This window comes from Felis catus, chromosome C1 (assembly GCF_018350175.1).
Source record: "Felis catus isolate Fca126 chromosome C1, F.catus_Fca126_mat1.0, whole genome shotgun sequence".
NCBI lineage: Eukaryota > Metazoa > Chordata > Mammalia > Carnivora > Felidae > Felis > Felis catus.
Window position 1 is genome coordinate 52,312,655 of NC_058375.1, and position 17,725 is coordinate 52,330,379.

The 17,725-nt window shown below is 41.1% G+C and overlaps 1 protein-coding gene across 6 annotated transcripts in view; it reads left to right on the plus strand.

Annotated features, from left to right (window-relative positions):
• Positions 1–17,725, plus strand: part of PGM1 (phosphoglucomutase 1) — a 69,543-nt gene that overhangs the window by 29,744 nt on the left and 22,074 nt on the right. For all 6 annotated transcript variants that reach the window (XM_023258776.2, XM_045035961.1, XM_019837155.3 and 3 more), the window contains 6 exons: positions 4,061–4,223; positions 4,570–4,716; positions 6,186–6,311; positions 9,413–9,603; positions 10,894–11,048; positions 13,829–13,944. In XM_023258776.2, the coding sequence (XP_023114544.1) occupies positions 4,061–4,223; positions 4,570–4,716; positions 6,186–6,311; positions 9,413–9,603; positions 10,894–11,048; positions 13,829–13,944 (898 nt within the window). The remainder of the gene's footprint in view (positions 1–4,060; positions 4,224–4,569; positions 4,717–6,185; positions 6,312–9,412; positions 9,604–10,893; positions 11,049–13,828; positions 13,945–17,725) is intronic.

Here is a 17,725-nt window from a genome sequence, read left to right on the forward strand (position 1 = left end):
TCCGCATATATCTAGATTGTTGAGTGGATCTGGTACACTGTCCCCTTTGCTGTGATATATTTGGCTTCATTTCATTTTTGTGTGGAGCTGAAGGATGTGGAAGAGGTGGTAGGAATGTGTAATTCAGGCAGACCCTATAGACTTGCTCAGATTTACGATCTGAAGGTTTGCTAAATAATGCATTTAAGTGATAATAATTGACTAAATATGGCAACTGCCTATTTGTTAGAGCTGTGGCAGCCCAAGCAATATTTTCAAATCTTCTCAAGGGCATTCTTTATTTAAAATAGTATTGCATTTAAAGCACTCATGCAACTGAACTGGATTACTTAAAACATGAGTGGACCAATAAAGCACTTTGATCTGATAAAACCTATCAAATCCTAGATAGTTCGATTTCTTCTTTTTCTAACATATCCTCATTTCTGACTATTTTAATGTCCCTTTGATTGTGGACAGAGCATTAGGGGGAAATGTCAAGGAAAGATAATGTATTGCCACAGATTTTGGTAGGAGTCAGTGTGCCTTCCTCACCTCTGTCGATACCCACTTCCCCCTTGGGCTGATTCTCGGAAGACTTTTCAGCCTTGTGAGCTAAAATGGAAATCATATCATTTTTTCTCTCTTTATTACACTTTCATTTTGTGCATTTATGGATTGTAAAATATAATTTGCCTTTGTTAGAAGTTTCCTTTTGTTTTTATTTACATAGAGCTGTCTGCATTTACAAGAGTTTTTTTTTTTTTTTCATGATGCTTCTGGGAGCTAAAAAGTATAGGAAATTTTAATGTATAAAATAAGACATTGGTGGGGCCCCATTTACAATACTGATATCTCATTTGGCTTCCAGAGCTTTAAACTTAGAGATATGTTTAGAAATAAGAATATGTGTATATGACTAGCAGGGCAAAGAAAATGGAACTTGTTTTTCTTTTTGTTTTTGTTTTGTGAAACATAGGAAAACACCAGGCCCTATTTTAATTGCAAGGAAAATTAAGTTTGCTCCTGTTATGTTTGACTATCAAATGCTGGGCAAACAGCGAGGTATCCAGCCTGGCAGTGTGAGTTCTGTTATTCAGGGAGAGAGTAGCAAGAAGGGGAAGGAAGGGCAGGAAGAGCTGTTTGATGGGGGACTTTCAGTACCGCGTAGACGGAGTGATCTCTAAGTTGGTAGACACTGGGAGCCAGGGAAGATTTTTTCTGTTTTTAAAATTTTTTATTTTTTGTGGTAAAGTATACATAACACAGAATTTAGTGTATCAACCATTTTTAAGTGCACACTTCAGTGGTATTAATTACACTCACAATATTCTGCAACCGTCACCATTATCCTTTTCCAGAACTTTTTTCTCATCCCATCTGAAACACTATACCCACTAAACAATAACTTCCCATTTCCCCTCCCTCAGCCCCTGGCAACCTCTGTTCTACTTTCTGCCTATGAGTTTGCCTCGTCTAAGTACCTCATGTAAATCGAATCATCCAATACTTGTCTATATGTGTCTGGCCTATTTTACTTAGTATATAGGGTTTTCAAGGTTCATCCATATTGTGGCATGTATCAGAATTTCTTTCCTTTTTCAGGCTGAATAATATTCCATTATATGTATATACCATATTTTGTATATGCATATACCATCATTTGTTGATGGGCCTTTGGCTATTGTGATTAATTCTGCAATGAACATGGGTGTGCAAGTTGTCTGTTTCAGTCCTTGCTTTCTTTTGTGTCAATAGCTAGAATTGGAATTTCTGGATTGTATTCTACAGGGAAGGTTTTTGAGTAGAGGCAGGACATAGTAAGAACTATGGTTTAAAACAGATGAACTAGGTGGTCCTGAGTTGGAAGGATGGATTCAGCCAGAGCAGAGTAAGGGAGGTACAGGTGGGAGAGAGAAAGGGGGGATTGAGTCAGGAGCTGTTGCAATGCTCTAGACATTGTTAAAGGAAGGTGGGTAATATCTCCTCAGTATCAGGTTGAGGATTAATATTCCTGAGGGTGATTCACAGGAGAGGGTCTTCTCTGGAAGGAGAGACTTTGACCAGCTGTACCTCTTCCTGGGCTCAAGAGAAAGAAGGTACTGCAGACCTCCTTTCTGTCTCTTGACTTTCCTACTCTTACCCCTGGTATTATCCCCTCAGTCTTGGACCATTACTGACTGCAGATCTTACCATACAGAATGGTAGAATAAGGGGTGACCTGGGTGGTACAGCTTAAGATTCATTTATCAGTCTCCCTTTCCACACAAAATACATATAAACCCCTAGTAAAAGTCAGTATGCTTGATGCGCAAGTACAATTTCCAGATAACTCCACCAGACACTCTGACTGATTAAATTGCCTTTCTTAATTAAGGCCCTCCTGTTAAAATTACACAACTACTCCACCATAAACTCTCACTTTATCAGAACCACACCTGGAAAGTGCTAGAAGGGTGAGTTGTTACTCTTCTCTCTGTATTGAGGCAGGTTTCAGTGCTTCTCCCAGCTATGGCCACTAATTTGCCATGTGACCGTGTCCTGTCGTCTATCCCAGTGCCTCCCATACCACCTTTCCATAAGCACTTGTTGTGATTGCTTTTGGATGGATGGAAGAATCGACAAATGGGCAGCATCATAACTCTGGACCTTCTTCATCTACACAACAGTACTAGGGAACATATATGGTAATTAATTGAAAATGCCATGGGTTTTTAGAAAGCACTCTGCGCCCAGTGATAATCATTAATATTGATTTCACATCATCTGCTGGTCCCTCTAGTCTATGGAGGAGACTAGTTATAGCACCTACCCTGGTCATTACCACTTCCTGAGGGAGGCAGGGCATAACAAATGTATTAGTGTAACAAAAACTGTTCTGAGATGGACAAATGAGAGCCAGGCTACTTCCTGGGAGGTGGTTGACAGTGGAGGGGTTGGTGATAAGGCAGTCAAGTTTTCAGTAACTTATAGTGTGGCAAAGGTAACAGTCCCAGACAAACTTTACCAGGGATTCCAGGTATCATCAGACACATCTTCCACCATAAGTCATTTCTTCAAGCATGTTTATTTAGGTGGGGCCAAAAGAAATAACAAATAGAAAATTCAAAAACATTCCTGTCCCTTCTCTCAGAAGGGAGAATGGAAGGAGGGCAGACTCCTCATTTTATAAATCTATTTATGTAGTGGCTGCATTTTCTCCAAGTATGTTCAAGGAACTGATAGAACTTCTTCCTTCTTTCCCAACGTGGGTCGTGTTGAAACAAATATAAATTACATTTTAGTGAAGGAAGATTTGGGAGCCATGCTGATAGCATCTGTGAGAGATAAGGGAAGGCAAGTTAAGAATGCAGTGAAGTGCCACCTGTAGCCCTTCCCTGTGGGTGGTTCTGGCCAGTTTACTCAGTAATAACCCCCAGCACCTTCTGCCTTAGGGCCAGCAGGCAATCCACATACACCCTCACATAGGTAGGTGTATCCTGCTTTGGGGAGACCACCATATCAAAATCAAGTCTTGACAGGAAAGATAAATTTGAGACAGATTTTGTAAAACTCTTCAATGTAAAGCTTGCCCTTTTTACTTATTTTTTTTTTTTTTTTTTTTTTTTTAGTTTACAAAAAAGGCTTCTCTTTGGGTAGGATTTCTTTAACTAGCTAAATTTATATCCTCCCCCAGTGTGGCTTGAAAGTATGATTGAACTGGATAAAAATGTGGGTTTTCTAACAATGTTTCAGGGAAAATTATGAACCTGGTCTGGAAAGACTGTGTTTCAAATGCTCTGTGTTTTCTTGCCAGAGCCTTATAGCTCCCCCAGACCATATACTATTTTAAAACTATAAAGTCCCCAAAAACTATCTGAAAGGATGGCCTTGTTCAGCAATGCTGATTCTACTTCAATAATAATGTTATTCAACACGGTATTCTACTTTGTAATAAAATAATAGTAATCCAAGCTGTGGATGTTCATTAAAGAACATCTTTTCTGGTTCACTTCTTTGTTCCTCTGCCTATTCTGTTGTTTCTGTGCAGTAGTTCTGGGTTTATTGGTGTTAAAGTGTGTGTCTGGATTTCTTCTCTTAGATTGGTCGCTTGGTTATTGGGCAGAATGGGATCCTCTCTACTCCTGCTGTATCCTGCATCATTAGAAAGATCAAAGCCATTGGTGGGATCATTCTGACAGCCAGCCACAACCCGGGAGGGCCCAATGGAGATTTTGGAATCAAATTTAATATTTCCAATGGAGGTGAGTTTGCTGTCATTTTGAAGGATAGTCCATTTATGTTCATTAGGATAAACCAATAACCAAGGCCTTGGAAGGCCAGTGTTCTGGTTCTGATCCTTAACAAGGGGGTTCTTTGTTTCATTTTGGTGAAAGTGGAATGCTTCTCATCCTGTCGTCCCTGAATATGAGAAGCCATGCACAAATCATCATTAACATGGTATTTTTCTTTTCGACAATTTTGATACTTTGCTGTCTAAATGATGAAATGGCAAATGTGTGAGTGAAGAGGAGTTGACGAGCTCTGTGTTCTTTGTATTTTCATGTCAGTCCCACAAAATGACCCCATGGTTCACTGTTTGATTTCCAGGTCCTGCTCCAGAAGCAATAACTGATAAAATCTTCCAAATCAGCAAGACAATTGAAGAATATGCAATTTGCCCTGACCTGAAAATAGACCTTGGAGTTCTGGGAAAGCAGCAGTTTGACCTGGAAAACAAGTTCAAACCATTCACAGGCATGTTGACTTTCCTCCCCTCTTGCCCCCCTATTTCCACCTTAAGCAGTTGGACTTTCCAAGTTTTAATAAAGTAGATCTTCAGTTTTGGAAAGACTGTGGTCACTAAGCTTTGCATACATTGTTTAGCAGGTCTGGAATTGGGTCTAGGAGCCTAGAGACCTGGGCTCTCTGGGCCCTGCCAGGAATCAGCCGTGTGACTTTGGGTGCAGCATTTCCAACTGTCTAGGCCTTGCCTTCCATACCTATTAAGTGAATAGCCTTGACTAGAAGACCTGTAAGATTACATTCATAGCTAACTTTTATTGAGCTTTTGTTACATGCCAAACTCTCAACAAGCATTATCCCACTTTATTCTTAGAGAGCCCTGTGAAGGCAGCACTATCTGTATTCACTTTTTCCCTATGAGGAAACAAAAGTTGAGAAGAGCTTACATCTCAGGCTCAAGGTCCTATAGTGAGTGAGTGGCAAACCAGATTCAGACTCAGGTGTGAAGGATTCCAAAGCCCGGGCTTTGATTCTTTATTTTTCCTGCCTTAATATTCAGTGAAATCAAAGTAAGCCATTCAGGGGGCTAAATTGAAACTCCCTGCATAGGCAGCAGGGGCAGAATGCCAAGGTATTAATAATTGTTGGAGTAAAGGTTTATAACATTGTTCATATCAACACAACAAAGGTGAGGTGGTTAGTAATGCGACTTACGTTTTGACTGTTCCAACGTGTACTCTCTCCTCTGGATTGCCATTTTATGGCAAACATTTCTTTGTTTGAACCTACCCATCGAGAGCTGGCAGTCGCGTCCTAACAAAGATAAAGCGGTGCCTTGGAACATCTTGAAGACATTCTTAGGGCTTGGAAAACACCAGTAGGAAATTTCTTAAACTCTTAATGTTTTGAAAATGTTCAGATGTGCCCTGACATCCAACGAGGGCAGCAAGACTAAGTTCTTATATTTGTCTTACTCCTTTAGCAGTGTGTGTGAAAAGTGGTTTGTTAAAAATTTTTTTTTCTGCTTTTTACCATTAATAAGTCTTATGGCAGTGGGCCTAGAAAAAGGAAAGAAAAGTGGGCCTTACATTTTCTGTTATTTATGACACCAAAATACACTTCTCATGGTGATGGGCAAAGAGTCAATGTGGCAGCATAGCTGAGCTTCTAGCCAGGCAAACCCCTGTCCGAATCTCTTGTGTGCCCCATCCCAGCTGTGTGGGCAAGTTACTCAGCCTTTCAGAGTTTAAGCTTTCTCATCTTCTTGTCTATAAAATAGAACTAATAACATTTACCTCTCAGCAAAATGGTTGGTACTGAGTAAGAGATCATGTGACAGCCCGGGCACATTGGAACACATTCCTCGATAATTGTCCTTTTAAAATAGCTATTGTGGGTTTACAGCAGTAGAATCATTTCAGAGGATACTATTTCTTCATGTGTTTGGCTCCCCCATCTTTTAATGTTGCTTGTTCTCACAGTGGAAATTGTGGACTCTGTGGAAGCTTATGCTACAATGCTGAGAAACATCTTTGACTTCAACGCACTGAAGGAACTGCTTTCTGGTCCAAACCGACTAAAGATTCGTATAGATGCCATGCATGGTGGTAAGGAGCCAGTTTTCTTCCCTTCCCTTCTCTCAAAGATATGGAGCTGCTTTTTACCTTGCATATCGTGATGCTTTAACAAGCCTTTTCTCAAGACTGTTTCACGGTTTTTATTGATTTTCTTTAATGTTTATTTATTCTTGAGAGAGAGAGAGAGAGAGAGAGAGAGAGAGCGAGCAAGGGAGGGGCAGAGAGAGGGAGACACAGAATCCAAAGCAGGCTTCAGGCTGTGAGCTGTCAGCACAGGGCTTGACGCAGGGCTCGAACTCATGAACTGTGAGATCATGACCTGAACTGAAGTTGGACATTTAACCAACTGAGCCGCCCCTGTTTCATGGTTTTTAAATAGTGATTTTGCAACCATTTCAGAGCATTATTCACATAGATGAAAATCTAACTGTACACAGCAAAAATAGGAGAGACATTCCTCATGGTAAGGTAGTGCGAAGGTCAGAGTTTCCACATTAAGTATCAGGCCTTGAATAACATGCAACTGTTTTTATGGACTCTTCCTTCCCCTCAGAAGATACCTTACATTCTTCCTGCACACCCCCCATCTATTCCAAGGGGGAGGTATCATTTGCTAGATGAAGTAAACATGCTTGTGAGTCCCATACCCCACTCAGCTGCCCCCACATGTACCTTTTCTTAGAAGAGCAGAGCCTACAAGAGCAAGCTGAGGATTAAATTCCAGAACAACAGTTGGGTATCTCTCCCTCTTCTTCCTCTCTGGGTGCATGGCCAGGTCAGCAGAGATAGCAGCCATCATTGTGAATTAGAACCATGAAACTGTCTCACATGTTGGAATATGGGAATTCCAAGCACTTAGGTTGTTTATTTGTTTTGCAATAAATTTAGAATTTTAGAATCTTTGAGTGGGAAGGATTTTCCCTAGTGGGGAAAACTTTCTGTCTGTGATTGAACCCTCTCAATGATGTTGTTCAGGGCCTCCTGTTACCCTGTAAAACCACAGAAAACCTTCTTCTGTGGCAGTCAGTTGAGCATCCAACTCTTGATTCCTGCTCAGATCACGAGATCAAGCCTGGCATTGGGCTCTGTGCTGGACATGGAGCCTGCCTAAGATTCTCTTTCCCTTTCCCCCCGCCCCTCCCCCACTCACTCTCCTTCCCCCTTTCTCTGTAAAACAAAAAAAAAAAACCTTCTTTCAGTGGGCTGAAATCTTCTATCCCTGGAACTTTACTGTTGAGTCCTAGCTTGCCTCTGGAGTCTCACAGAATGGGTCTACTTCCTTATTTAGACAAAAGCTATTCTGTCATTTCAAAGTATTCAACAAGTGTGTATTGAGTACCTACTACATGTGTGAATAGGGGGATGGTGGGCTGGGACTCAGCAGAAGACTTCCTTCAAAGAGCTTGCAATGCCTGGAGAGATGGGATGGGTCAAAAACTACCGCCAGGCCAACAAAATGAGGGTTAGATAAAATTTCAAGTATTCTCTTTGGGGTGTGGAAGAAGGCATAACTTGACTGGCCGTATCAAGAAAGGTTTCCTGGAAGAAGTTGGCAACCAACTGTTTCATGAAAGAAGGATCTAGGGTAGTCATTTCCAGCTGAGGCAATGGCTGTAGCAAAGACATGAAGGCTTAAAAGATGTTATGTTAGAAAAATGAGGAGAATGGCTTAAGAATAGGCTTTAGATGTTAACTAACTGAAGCTTGAATAAAAACTTGAAATAAAAAAATAAATAAATAAAAAGAAAGGGCTTGTGGTGGTAGATGGGGTAGGAAAAGCTGGTCATGAAGTATACTTCATTCTCCTGGACATTCAGGTATTCCTTTAACGCCTCAGTTTCTATATCCTTCACCTCCCTGGCTGCCTTGACCTTTTTCTGTGGTGTGTCCATAGTATCCTTAACATGTGGCCCCAATCACTGGAGAGGCATATTCTCCACTGTTCTGACCTCTGTGGCTTCTATGGGTGTCAGTACCTTCCTTGATGAAAACACATTCTTAGCATATTAGAGATGAAGGTTCTTGGTAGTTGTATAAAATGTCACCATAAAAGTATGTGACCTTTTTTTTCCTGTGGTTGGTAGTTCTGTTTTTCTTTCTTCTTCTTTTTTTTTAATGTTTTATTTATTTTTGAGACAGAGAGAGATACAGCATGAGTGGGGGAGAGGCAGAGAGAGAGAGAGACACACACACACACACACACACACACACACAGAATCTGAAACAGGCTCCAGGCTTTGAGGTGTCAGCACAGAGCCCGATGCAGGGCTTGAACTCGGGAACAATGAGATCATGACCTAGGCTGAAATCGGACGCTTAACCAACTGAGCCACCCAGGCACCCCTCTTTTTGTTGTTGTTGTTGTTGTTGTTGTTATTGTTTTGGTTTGTTGTTTTGGTTTGTTGTTTGTGTTTTTAACCAGTTTGTCCTATAGCTGGATACAGTTAAGAGATTAGGGCTCTGAATCCCAGCTCCCACTCCTACTAGATATGTAAGTTTGGGCAAATGGCTTCATCTCAGACCAGTTTTCTTATCTATAAAGTAGAGGTGATAATCATAATGCAAACATTTATAACCTACGTGCCAGGTACTGTTCTCAGGGCTTCATATTTATTAACTCATTGAATCCTCACACCAGCCCTGTTAGGTAGCTACTGTTATTATCCTCATTTTGCAGATAGGGTAGATGGAGACACACAGAGATTAAATAACTTTACCAAAGTTGTACAGTCAATGATTAACTGAGCTGGGAGTTGAATCCACGCATTCTGATTCTAGAGTCCAAGCTCGTAAGCACTAAGCTCTACCACATTGTGAGCTTTTTTTGTTTTTGAAAGAGTGAGAAAATGGTTGCAAAGGGTTATAGTAGGGCCTTCATAGAAGTTAACTCCCCTCCCTTGCCCCATTCTCCTTCATCAACTAGCCCCACCTTTTCCAACCGAATCTCTCATTATTTCTTTTTGCAAAACCTTCTATCCTAGTGAGTCTTACCTTTCCACTGGCCCCTGAATATAGTTTTCATGTTCTCATTGTCCATGCCATTCTCCTTAGAACACCTCCACCTCCTCCCCCAGTCTTCTAATACTTTAATAAGTTCTATTTTCTGATTCTTCATTTCACATTTTACGTAGTCGTGGGACCGTATGTGAAGAAGATCCTCTGCGAAGAACTCGGTGCCCCTGCGAACTCAGCAGTTAACTGTGTTCCTCTGGAAGACTTTGGAGGCCACCACCCTGACCCCAACCTCACTTACGCTGCTGACCTGGTGGAGACCATGAAGACAGGAGAGCACGACTTTGGGGCTGCTTTTGATGGAGATGGGGTGGGTACAAGTACATTGAAGTGAACTCTGGTATAGGCCAGTACCCTTTGTTCCTACAAAGGAGGAAGAAGCAGGCTGCTTCTGTCAGGTCTTGTGGGCTCGGTGAATGAGTGATAGTCGAGGAGTCCTTGTTGCACCATAGGGTCAGGGCTAAATTGTTAGAAGACCCTCTTGAACACAAATGAGTCCTTGAAATACAACCCATGTGCTTAATTTTAGACATTCAGATTTTCTAAGGGTGGCAGGGTGATCAGGGCTCAGTTACGATGGAATGGTGCTTCATGAGCTGGTCTGGTTCTAGAAACCCATCCTAGGTTTATTCAACCCCTGGAAGGCATTTTGGCCTTATAATATATCCATTTGTTCATTCTCATTGGTTGAATGATAAAACTATAATGAGACAGTAAACCTTTTATTCCTCCTCTACAATTAATACTTTTACTAAGCAGGCTGTTTTATTTATATTGGTGAATACATAGCAGACAAAGGATAGATGTAATTTAAGTGGTTTTGTATTCTTGGTGTCTCAGAGAGAGGCACTACATGTATTTCCTTAGCTGAAAAAATATTTTTACTGCTCTTGTCCTTTAAATTCAGCTAGAATCCATTACTTCCTAAAAATCAAATTTCTCCATATCAAAATTTTGAAAAATGAAAAGGATCCCTGAAGAGACTATTTTGCAATGCATCTTTCTGCAGCAGTGTGTGATGAGAGTTTTTTCCTCCATATGCTGAGTTACTTGAGTATTTCCTGCATACCAGGCATCAAGGAAGTAGTGAAGGTGGCAGCATGTTTTGCTGGGTCCTGTATCCAATGGCGGGACCGTGATTTAGGTGCCCTTTCCTGAAGAAGTCTGCTTTGTTCCTCAAAAGATGTCTGGTAGACCCACCAAACTATGTGAATAGCCAACATTTTCTCTCTTGTTTCGATCTCTTCTCTCCTCTGGGAGAGAGGTGATGGATTCCAGAGTTTGGAAGAGGTCTGGGAGGTTAAAGTCAGCTGGCCTCTGGAGGGAGAACAGAGTTTTTGTTCAGAAGGAGTTTGTGCATACACTTAATTGAAAACAGTTTTAGTTTTTTGGCATGGGGATGCCTTTGGTGCAGTGGCACTGTATAGATCCGTTAGAAACAAAGTCCAGTGTTTAGAACCCAGTAGGAATAAAGGTATCAGTTTTAAGTTTTATAAATTAGAGTTTTATTACCCTTTCCCATTCCCTCCCTCCCCATGTAAGATTGTTTTTCCAGCAGTTTGATTAAAAGCTCTTCCTTTGAATCCCCCTTCTCTCAAAGGATCGAAACATGATTCTGGGCAAGCACGGGTTCTTTGTCAACCCGTCAGACTCCGTGGCTGTCATTGCTGCCAACATCTTCAGCATTCCGTATTTCCAGCAAACTGGGGTCCGAGGCTTTGCCCGCAGCATGCCCACCAGTGGGGCCCTGGACCGGTAGGTCTCTCCAGTCCCTTGGCCCTCACCAGGCTCTTCTGTGTCTAGAACTGTCTTCCTCCCCTTGCAGCCTGGGCATCTGATGCATAGTATGTGCTAAATGTTTGTTTTATTAAATTTTTTTTAATTGAAGTATAATTAATATGCAATGTTTTGTTAGTTTCAGGTGGGCAACACATTGATAGAACAGTTTTGTATATTACTCAATGCTCACCACAATAAGTGTCATCCCCATCGGTCACCATGCAGTGTTATTATAGTAGTACTGACTATAGTCCCTATGCTGTACTTTTCATCTCTGTGACTTGTACCTCTAAATCCCCTTTACCTCTTTTACCATCCCCCCACGACCCTCCCCTATGGGAACCGCCAATTTGTTCTCTCTATTTAAGAGTCTCTTTGTTTTGTTTTTATATTCCAGATATAAGTGTTTGTTTTATGAAGGAATGGGTGGGCTTTTTCTGGATTAGATATCCCCCTCTCTGTGCTTCCTTACTACACTGCACTTCTTCCATTCCAGCACTTACCACCCTGTTCTGATAGCTTGTTTGCTTGACTGTCTGCCCTGCTAGACTGTAAACTTCTACAGAGAAAAGACTGTCTTATTCTCTGTCCTAAACTTTGCCTGTCCATAGTATGCCTGGCACATAGTAGACCACACACGCCCCCATACAGACACCTTTTTAGGAAATGAACCACTGAATGTTAATGAAGAAATGCACAGATGGCAGCCCTGTTGTACCAAAGACATCGTTCTAGAGAATCATCACTGTCCTTTAGCAGGTGTGCACACAGAGTGAGAGAGCAATCTGAAATAAGATCAGTGTATAAAGAAACATTCCCCATCCATTCCTGGCTGGATGCCCATCCATGCACAAACACAACAAATGTTCATTTATCCCAAATCCAAATAGATAGAAAGCTCAAATAGTTAAAGAAAATCAAAGAAAATTCAGTTTTTATGAGAAAGAAAGGACCCAGTGACAATAAACACTTGATATCTCTGATTTGCTTATTTGTTTATCTATTTATTACATGTCCCCTCATTTACAAAGGCTTTGAGGTGGCTTGTGAGATCACATCTAAAACAATTGAAAAATATAAGAAATAATAAATGAGGACTAGGAAGAATGTTAATTAGAACATGTTAGATGCCCAGCAAATGTTTGCAGAATGAATGGATAAGGAATGAGTGACTGAATAAAAGGTCAAGGTCAGAGAAGAAAGCAGAATGGATACATCTAGGTTCTTATAGTAATAACTAGTATTTATTGAACATTGCCTTGTGTGAGACACTAAGTATTTTATGTTTGAAGTCATTTAATTATCAGAACAACCTCACGAGGTCAATTTAGTCTATAGCCCTGCTTTACAGGTGGGAAAACAAAAGGACAGAGAAATTAAGTAACTTGCTCAAAGTCACCCAGCTAGTAAATGGCCAAGTGAGGATTTGAACCCAGAACCGTGGCTCCTAATTGGCCCAGCTGGACCATGTAGTAGTTTCCCACTGTGTGTGTGTGTGTGTGTGTGTGTGTGTGTGTGTGTGTGCGCGCACATATGTGTGTGTTACAGAATTAGTGCTGACTTCCCTTCAGCTAAGAAGAAGGTAATGACTAATATTCATAGAGTGATTTCTAGTCTACACAGAGCCACAGCAATCCTTACCCTAAAGAAGAGGGACCTGAAGGTCAGAGAGGTTAGCTGTCTTGTCGAGGACCCCACAGCTAAATCAGAGCTAGAATTAGAGGCTGGTGCTTCTGCCTCCACATCCTGCATCTGAAGTTGTGAGCTGATCTCGGCCAGGCTGTTGTAATTAGACTTAGCAGATCCTGAAATCATGTCTATGTCATCCAAGAGCAGCTTAATTCTAATTTTTGGAAAAAATCGATAATACACATAGAACCACAATGGAAATATCTCATTACCCAGGTAAAGGTTTATTGTACTTTCACTTTCAAAATTATGGATTTAATTTTCCTCAGATGTTAGAATCTAAACATGACATTACTTTGCTAGTAATAAGGCAAGCATTCTGGAAGGCAGAACTTATTAAAACAGTGAATGAAATGTAGATTAGTCTTACTTTTCAGAGGGAAAGGGATCTTTTAAAAAGAGATCACTTAAAGGTTTTAAATAGTCTACAGATATATAGGAGTAAAAGATGTGTTAGAGGCGAGAGAGGACCAAGGAACAGTGTGGGGAAGTCACTACAAATGGGAGACCTACTGCACCCTGTCCTTTCTGGGCCTCTGGTGAAATGAAAGGAGCATTGACGGGGCACCTGAATAGCAGGCCATTGGTCATCCTGGCTGTGTGACCTTGGGCTGGTCACATAACATCCTAGACCCTGTTTCCTTTTCTGTAAAATGGTGACCCTCTAAACTCAATATTCTATGATTCTGTGATTATAAGTGCATCAAAACGTCATTGTTTTGTTCTTTATGGAATGGGTATAGATGCAGTCTCTAACCAAAACATTAAATAGCCTAAAAAAGTAGCCTTGCACATTTCGCTACTGTTGCTTCTTCTAAAGTACTAAACTTAGTGACCTGAATTAATTCTTTCTCCTTCCTCTTTTACTCCCTCCTCTGATTCCACATATAATAGTCCATTGTGCACAAGTTTTCTCCTACGATTTTCCACCAATCTTAGAATTATGTGTACCTCTGAGCAATGCTAAATGGGACCCTTGATTACAATAACGGTTGCTATTTTCCATCCCTCACGTGGCTAAGCTAACAGTCCTGCTGTGATGTAACTTTGATTTCATGCCTTTGAAGGGTGGCTAATGCTACAAAGATCGCTTTGTATGAGACCCCAACTGGCTGGAAGTTTTTTGGGAATTTGATGGATGCGAGCAAACTGTCCCTTTGTGGGGAGGAGAGCTTTGGGACCGGTAAGTGCGTGGCCCTGTGCTACCATTTTCTTTCCTGTAAACATTACTTGCAGGGAAAGCACAGACTTGCTAAGGCAGGACTGAAATAGCAACGGTAGCTGATGTGTCCTAAATCAAGATGCAATTTATTTATAACAACCCTGGTGAAGTGTACACATTGGAAAAGCAGTGAGCATGCTTAGCTGAGGAGGGCTAATTTTACTTTCAGAGGATCACATCCACCGTGACAGGAAGTTTGGGGCCTCCCCGGCAGCATGGTCACTGAGTCTGTAGAGATTAAACAGAGTGATAAACATGTGTTTCTTCCCTCCGTGGTCAAGGAAACTTTTATAAATGTTTTCATTTCTGGGAAGAAATAATGGTGCAGCGAGTCAGTTTTTCGTCTTTCTGTAAGAGGAGGTGTCAGCATGGCATTAAATCTTTCTCTTTAATGGGCCCGAGTTTTCTATAGCAACAAGTTATGATTTATTAAGGTTAAATGAGAGGAGATCATTAGGGTGGAACTAAGTTGCTAGGTGATCAAGAAATTAAAAATATGTCCTTGTCCATGAAGATGTCTGCATAAATTGTAGTGTGTTGGAAAAGGGGAGCGTGGTATGCTGGGGGATGTTTCAAGACCCTTAGACCCCACTTTTTGTGCTCTCCCTCCTCCTCTTTGTCTGTCCAAATATTATCCTGAAGTCCCACTTACATGACCTTCCCTACTACCTCATCCAACCTACATCAATTTCTCACCTTTCTAAACACCATTCAGGCTTATGGCCCTTTTCCAAGTGTTGGTCTCCAGTCAGGTTACAAGGTACTTCACTGGCTGCATTTCTTCTCCTCTCCGTCTCTTTATGCAACATTGTGAAACAAAAGGACCAATCTTCTTGGTCCTTCAGTACCAAAACAAAGCAAAGATCAAAATCTGGCATTCTGTAAGCCTTCCAATTGAGTTGCAATTCATACTGGGTTAAAGAGAATAAATTGCTGATTTTATTTCTTTTCCTACAAGTCCTGGGGTAAGTAGATAGAATGAGCTGGTAAATTTGAGACACCTATTTACAAAGATCTAAGAAATTTAATATCCTTGAGGGAGTGGTAATGCTCCTTGGTAATGAATTGACTTGATAGAATTGGAGGGTATTAAGAAAGATGGATGAGTCTTGGGGTTGAACAGCCGTCCACAGAGAAGACTTGATGGTTTACTATGTTCTACATCTTTGGTCAGAGAAATCAAGGCCACTGGCCTAGTTTTTTCCTACTTCATAAATATGGACGATGCCACATTACTCCATGGGATACCAGATGAATGCCCATGAACCTGTGAGGTGGTCTATTCTATGAAATTCCCACCCAGTGTTATCAAGTGCAGGCTTGCTTTCAGCCATTCTTCTTTATGGTTAAAGGTGTCTTTGAAGGCAGGGACCACATCTTAACCTTTGGTTTCCTAACACCCTGTACCTATACCAGTGCTGAGCATTGTGAGAGTGAGAAAAGTTTAGAACAAGGGTTTCCAGGGTGTTGGGCTATGTGGAAGGTTACTAATTCCATGAGAGGGCTCTGAGTTCAACAGAGATTGGAAAACTTGGAATGCAGCTCTGTCTTGGATATTCATAATGATATTAACATTTGAAGATTCCAAAACATTTTACTATAAGGAATCCTGTTTGTACAGTTTTATCTAAACATAGTTAGCTGCATCTCTGTCTCCCTCTCTCTCTCTCTCTCTCTCTCTCTCTCTCTCTCTCTCTCTGTGGTATATCCAGTAACATCTTGCCCCACAGACCCATGTGGGAAGCACTGGGCAAGGTAGGTCTGAGCCCTGGACCCACGTAGGAGTCCCTGATATAGAGTGGCTGGGAACAAACCTGGAGACAGCATAGCACAAGTGGCTTTTCTCATGTGACAGGGCTGCACGTACTGGAAGGCAGCTTGCTGGTCCTTTCCTCTCCAAGTCACCCATCCTCAGTTCCCCTGGTCGTTCCTCACTTCACATTGTTTACATACCCAGCACCAGCTTCTAGATGCTTCCAAGTTCACGAGCGCCTCTCTTACATCATGTCCAGAACTGAGCCCAAATCCATGTGTGACCTAACTGACAAATAAAGATTAGAGTAGGATGATTATTTCTAGAGAACTGGGCCCTGGCCTTTTTTTTTGGAAACAACTTTCATTTATATTAGCTTTCAGGTCATTTCATAATACTATTTAGCTCATATAATGTAGATAATTAAACCTCTTTAAGTTTTTACTCAGGAGAATTTGTCAAGAAAATTCGTCTTTCATGTTACCTTTGAGGGATTGATTTCTTTGAACACATTAGACTGTAAATGATTTCTTGCTAAAGCTTGTTCGTTTATTTATTTATTAACCCATTCAAATGCTAAGGGCCAACTGTGATTTTATCTTCTCTTTGATATCTTTTTTTTTTGCAAAGAGAGAATGCATCATGAAGATAATCCACAAACTCTCTTTCTCTTTGAAATAAAGAAAATTGTAATGTTTCTGAGATAAACGTTTTAAAAACCAACCTGCATAGCTATGGGTCTCCACTGCTGTGAATGAGTGGCAGCTGAAGTTATTTAACTGAACTTCTGATCTCCTTGTTTATAAAGGAGTTAATTTCCACCTGCTAGTCCCTCTCTGGTGAATGCTTCCAGCAGTTTCTTTACAGAGTTTCTTAGGGCGGACATTAGTGATTATACAAGCTTTGCAGTGTTTAAATTCTGTAGCTTCATTGAGTACAGGGTCATTTATTTTTGTTTTTCCAGGCGAGAGCAGAGGCAATTTCTTAGGAAAGCCTCCCTAACCTTCCATTGTGGGTCACAACCCCTTCTTCTTGGCTCTCATGGCACTACACATTTCTCTCCTTTGTTGCACATATTGCAGCTGTAATCTTTAAAAATATTTACAATTACTTGATTAATATCTAGGCTCCACTAGACTGTAAGTTCCATGAAGACAGGAATTACATGTGTCTTATTGTCCATCATATCCCCAGAGCCTCCTATAAAGGCTAGCATGGAATAGGCACTCAGCAAACACTTGCTGAATAAATGAGTGACTGAGCACATAATTCACTTGGCATCCTCCATTTAGACAAACAGAATCCTGGAGGTGGACATGAAAAAACTTCAAAAGCCATCCGATGTGATTTCCTATCTGTTGGAATCATAACTGGCAGTCGGTTCTCTTCTGCTTAAACACCCACCTCAGTGGGGAATCTTCACCTTACCTCTTGAAGCAGTCTGTCACTCTTGTGGGAACTTAACACCATTCCCACTCCATAGTCCAGAGTCGGGGACCCAAGGTCTTTGTGAGAACAGATGAGCTCTTATAAAAGAAAAGAGGTTTGCTTGCAAAGAGGCACAAAGGAGTTCAGAAGAACTGGCTCACCAAATAAAACAAGCCACCAGCATTTCAGAGCACAAGCCATAATATTACTAATGTTACCGAGCATATATTAGCCTGTCCATGGTGGAGAAACAGCAGCTGTCTCACACGATTATCATAGCCACAGAGGCTAGAACACTTCCTCAGTCATCAGCATTACAAATGCCTGGTATAAAGGGACTCAGAAATGGGCACCAGCAGAAGACAGCATCAACCTATTGTTTTTGGTTGATCTCATGGTGCAAAGTTGTTTTTCCTCCTAACTGAGGATGATGATATGCACGTTTATACACAGTGGCAGAGGGCAGAGTGGTCAGTTCTGTCCCACCTTGAATTTGTTCGGAAACTGGGAAGGAAATAGACCGTGAAATCACCAAATAGAATAGAATGTCACTGCTTTTGA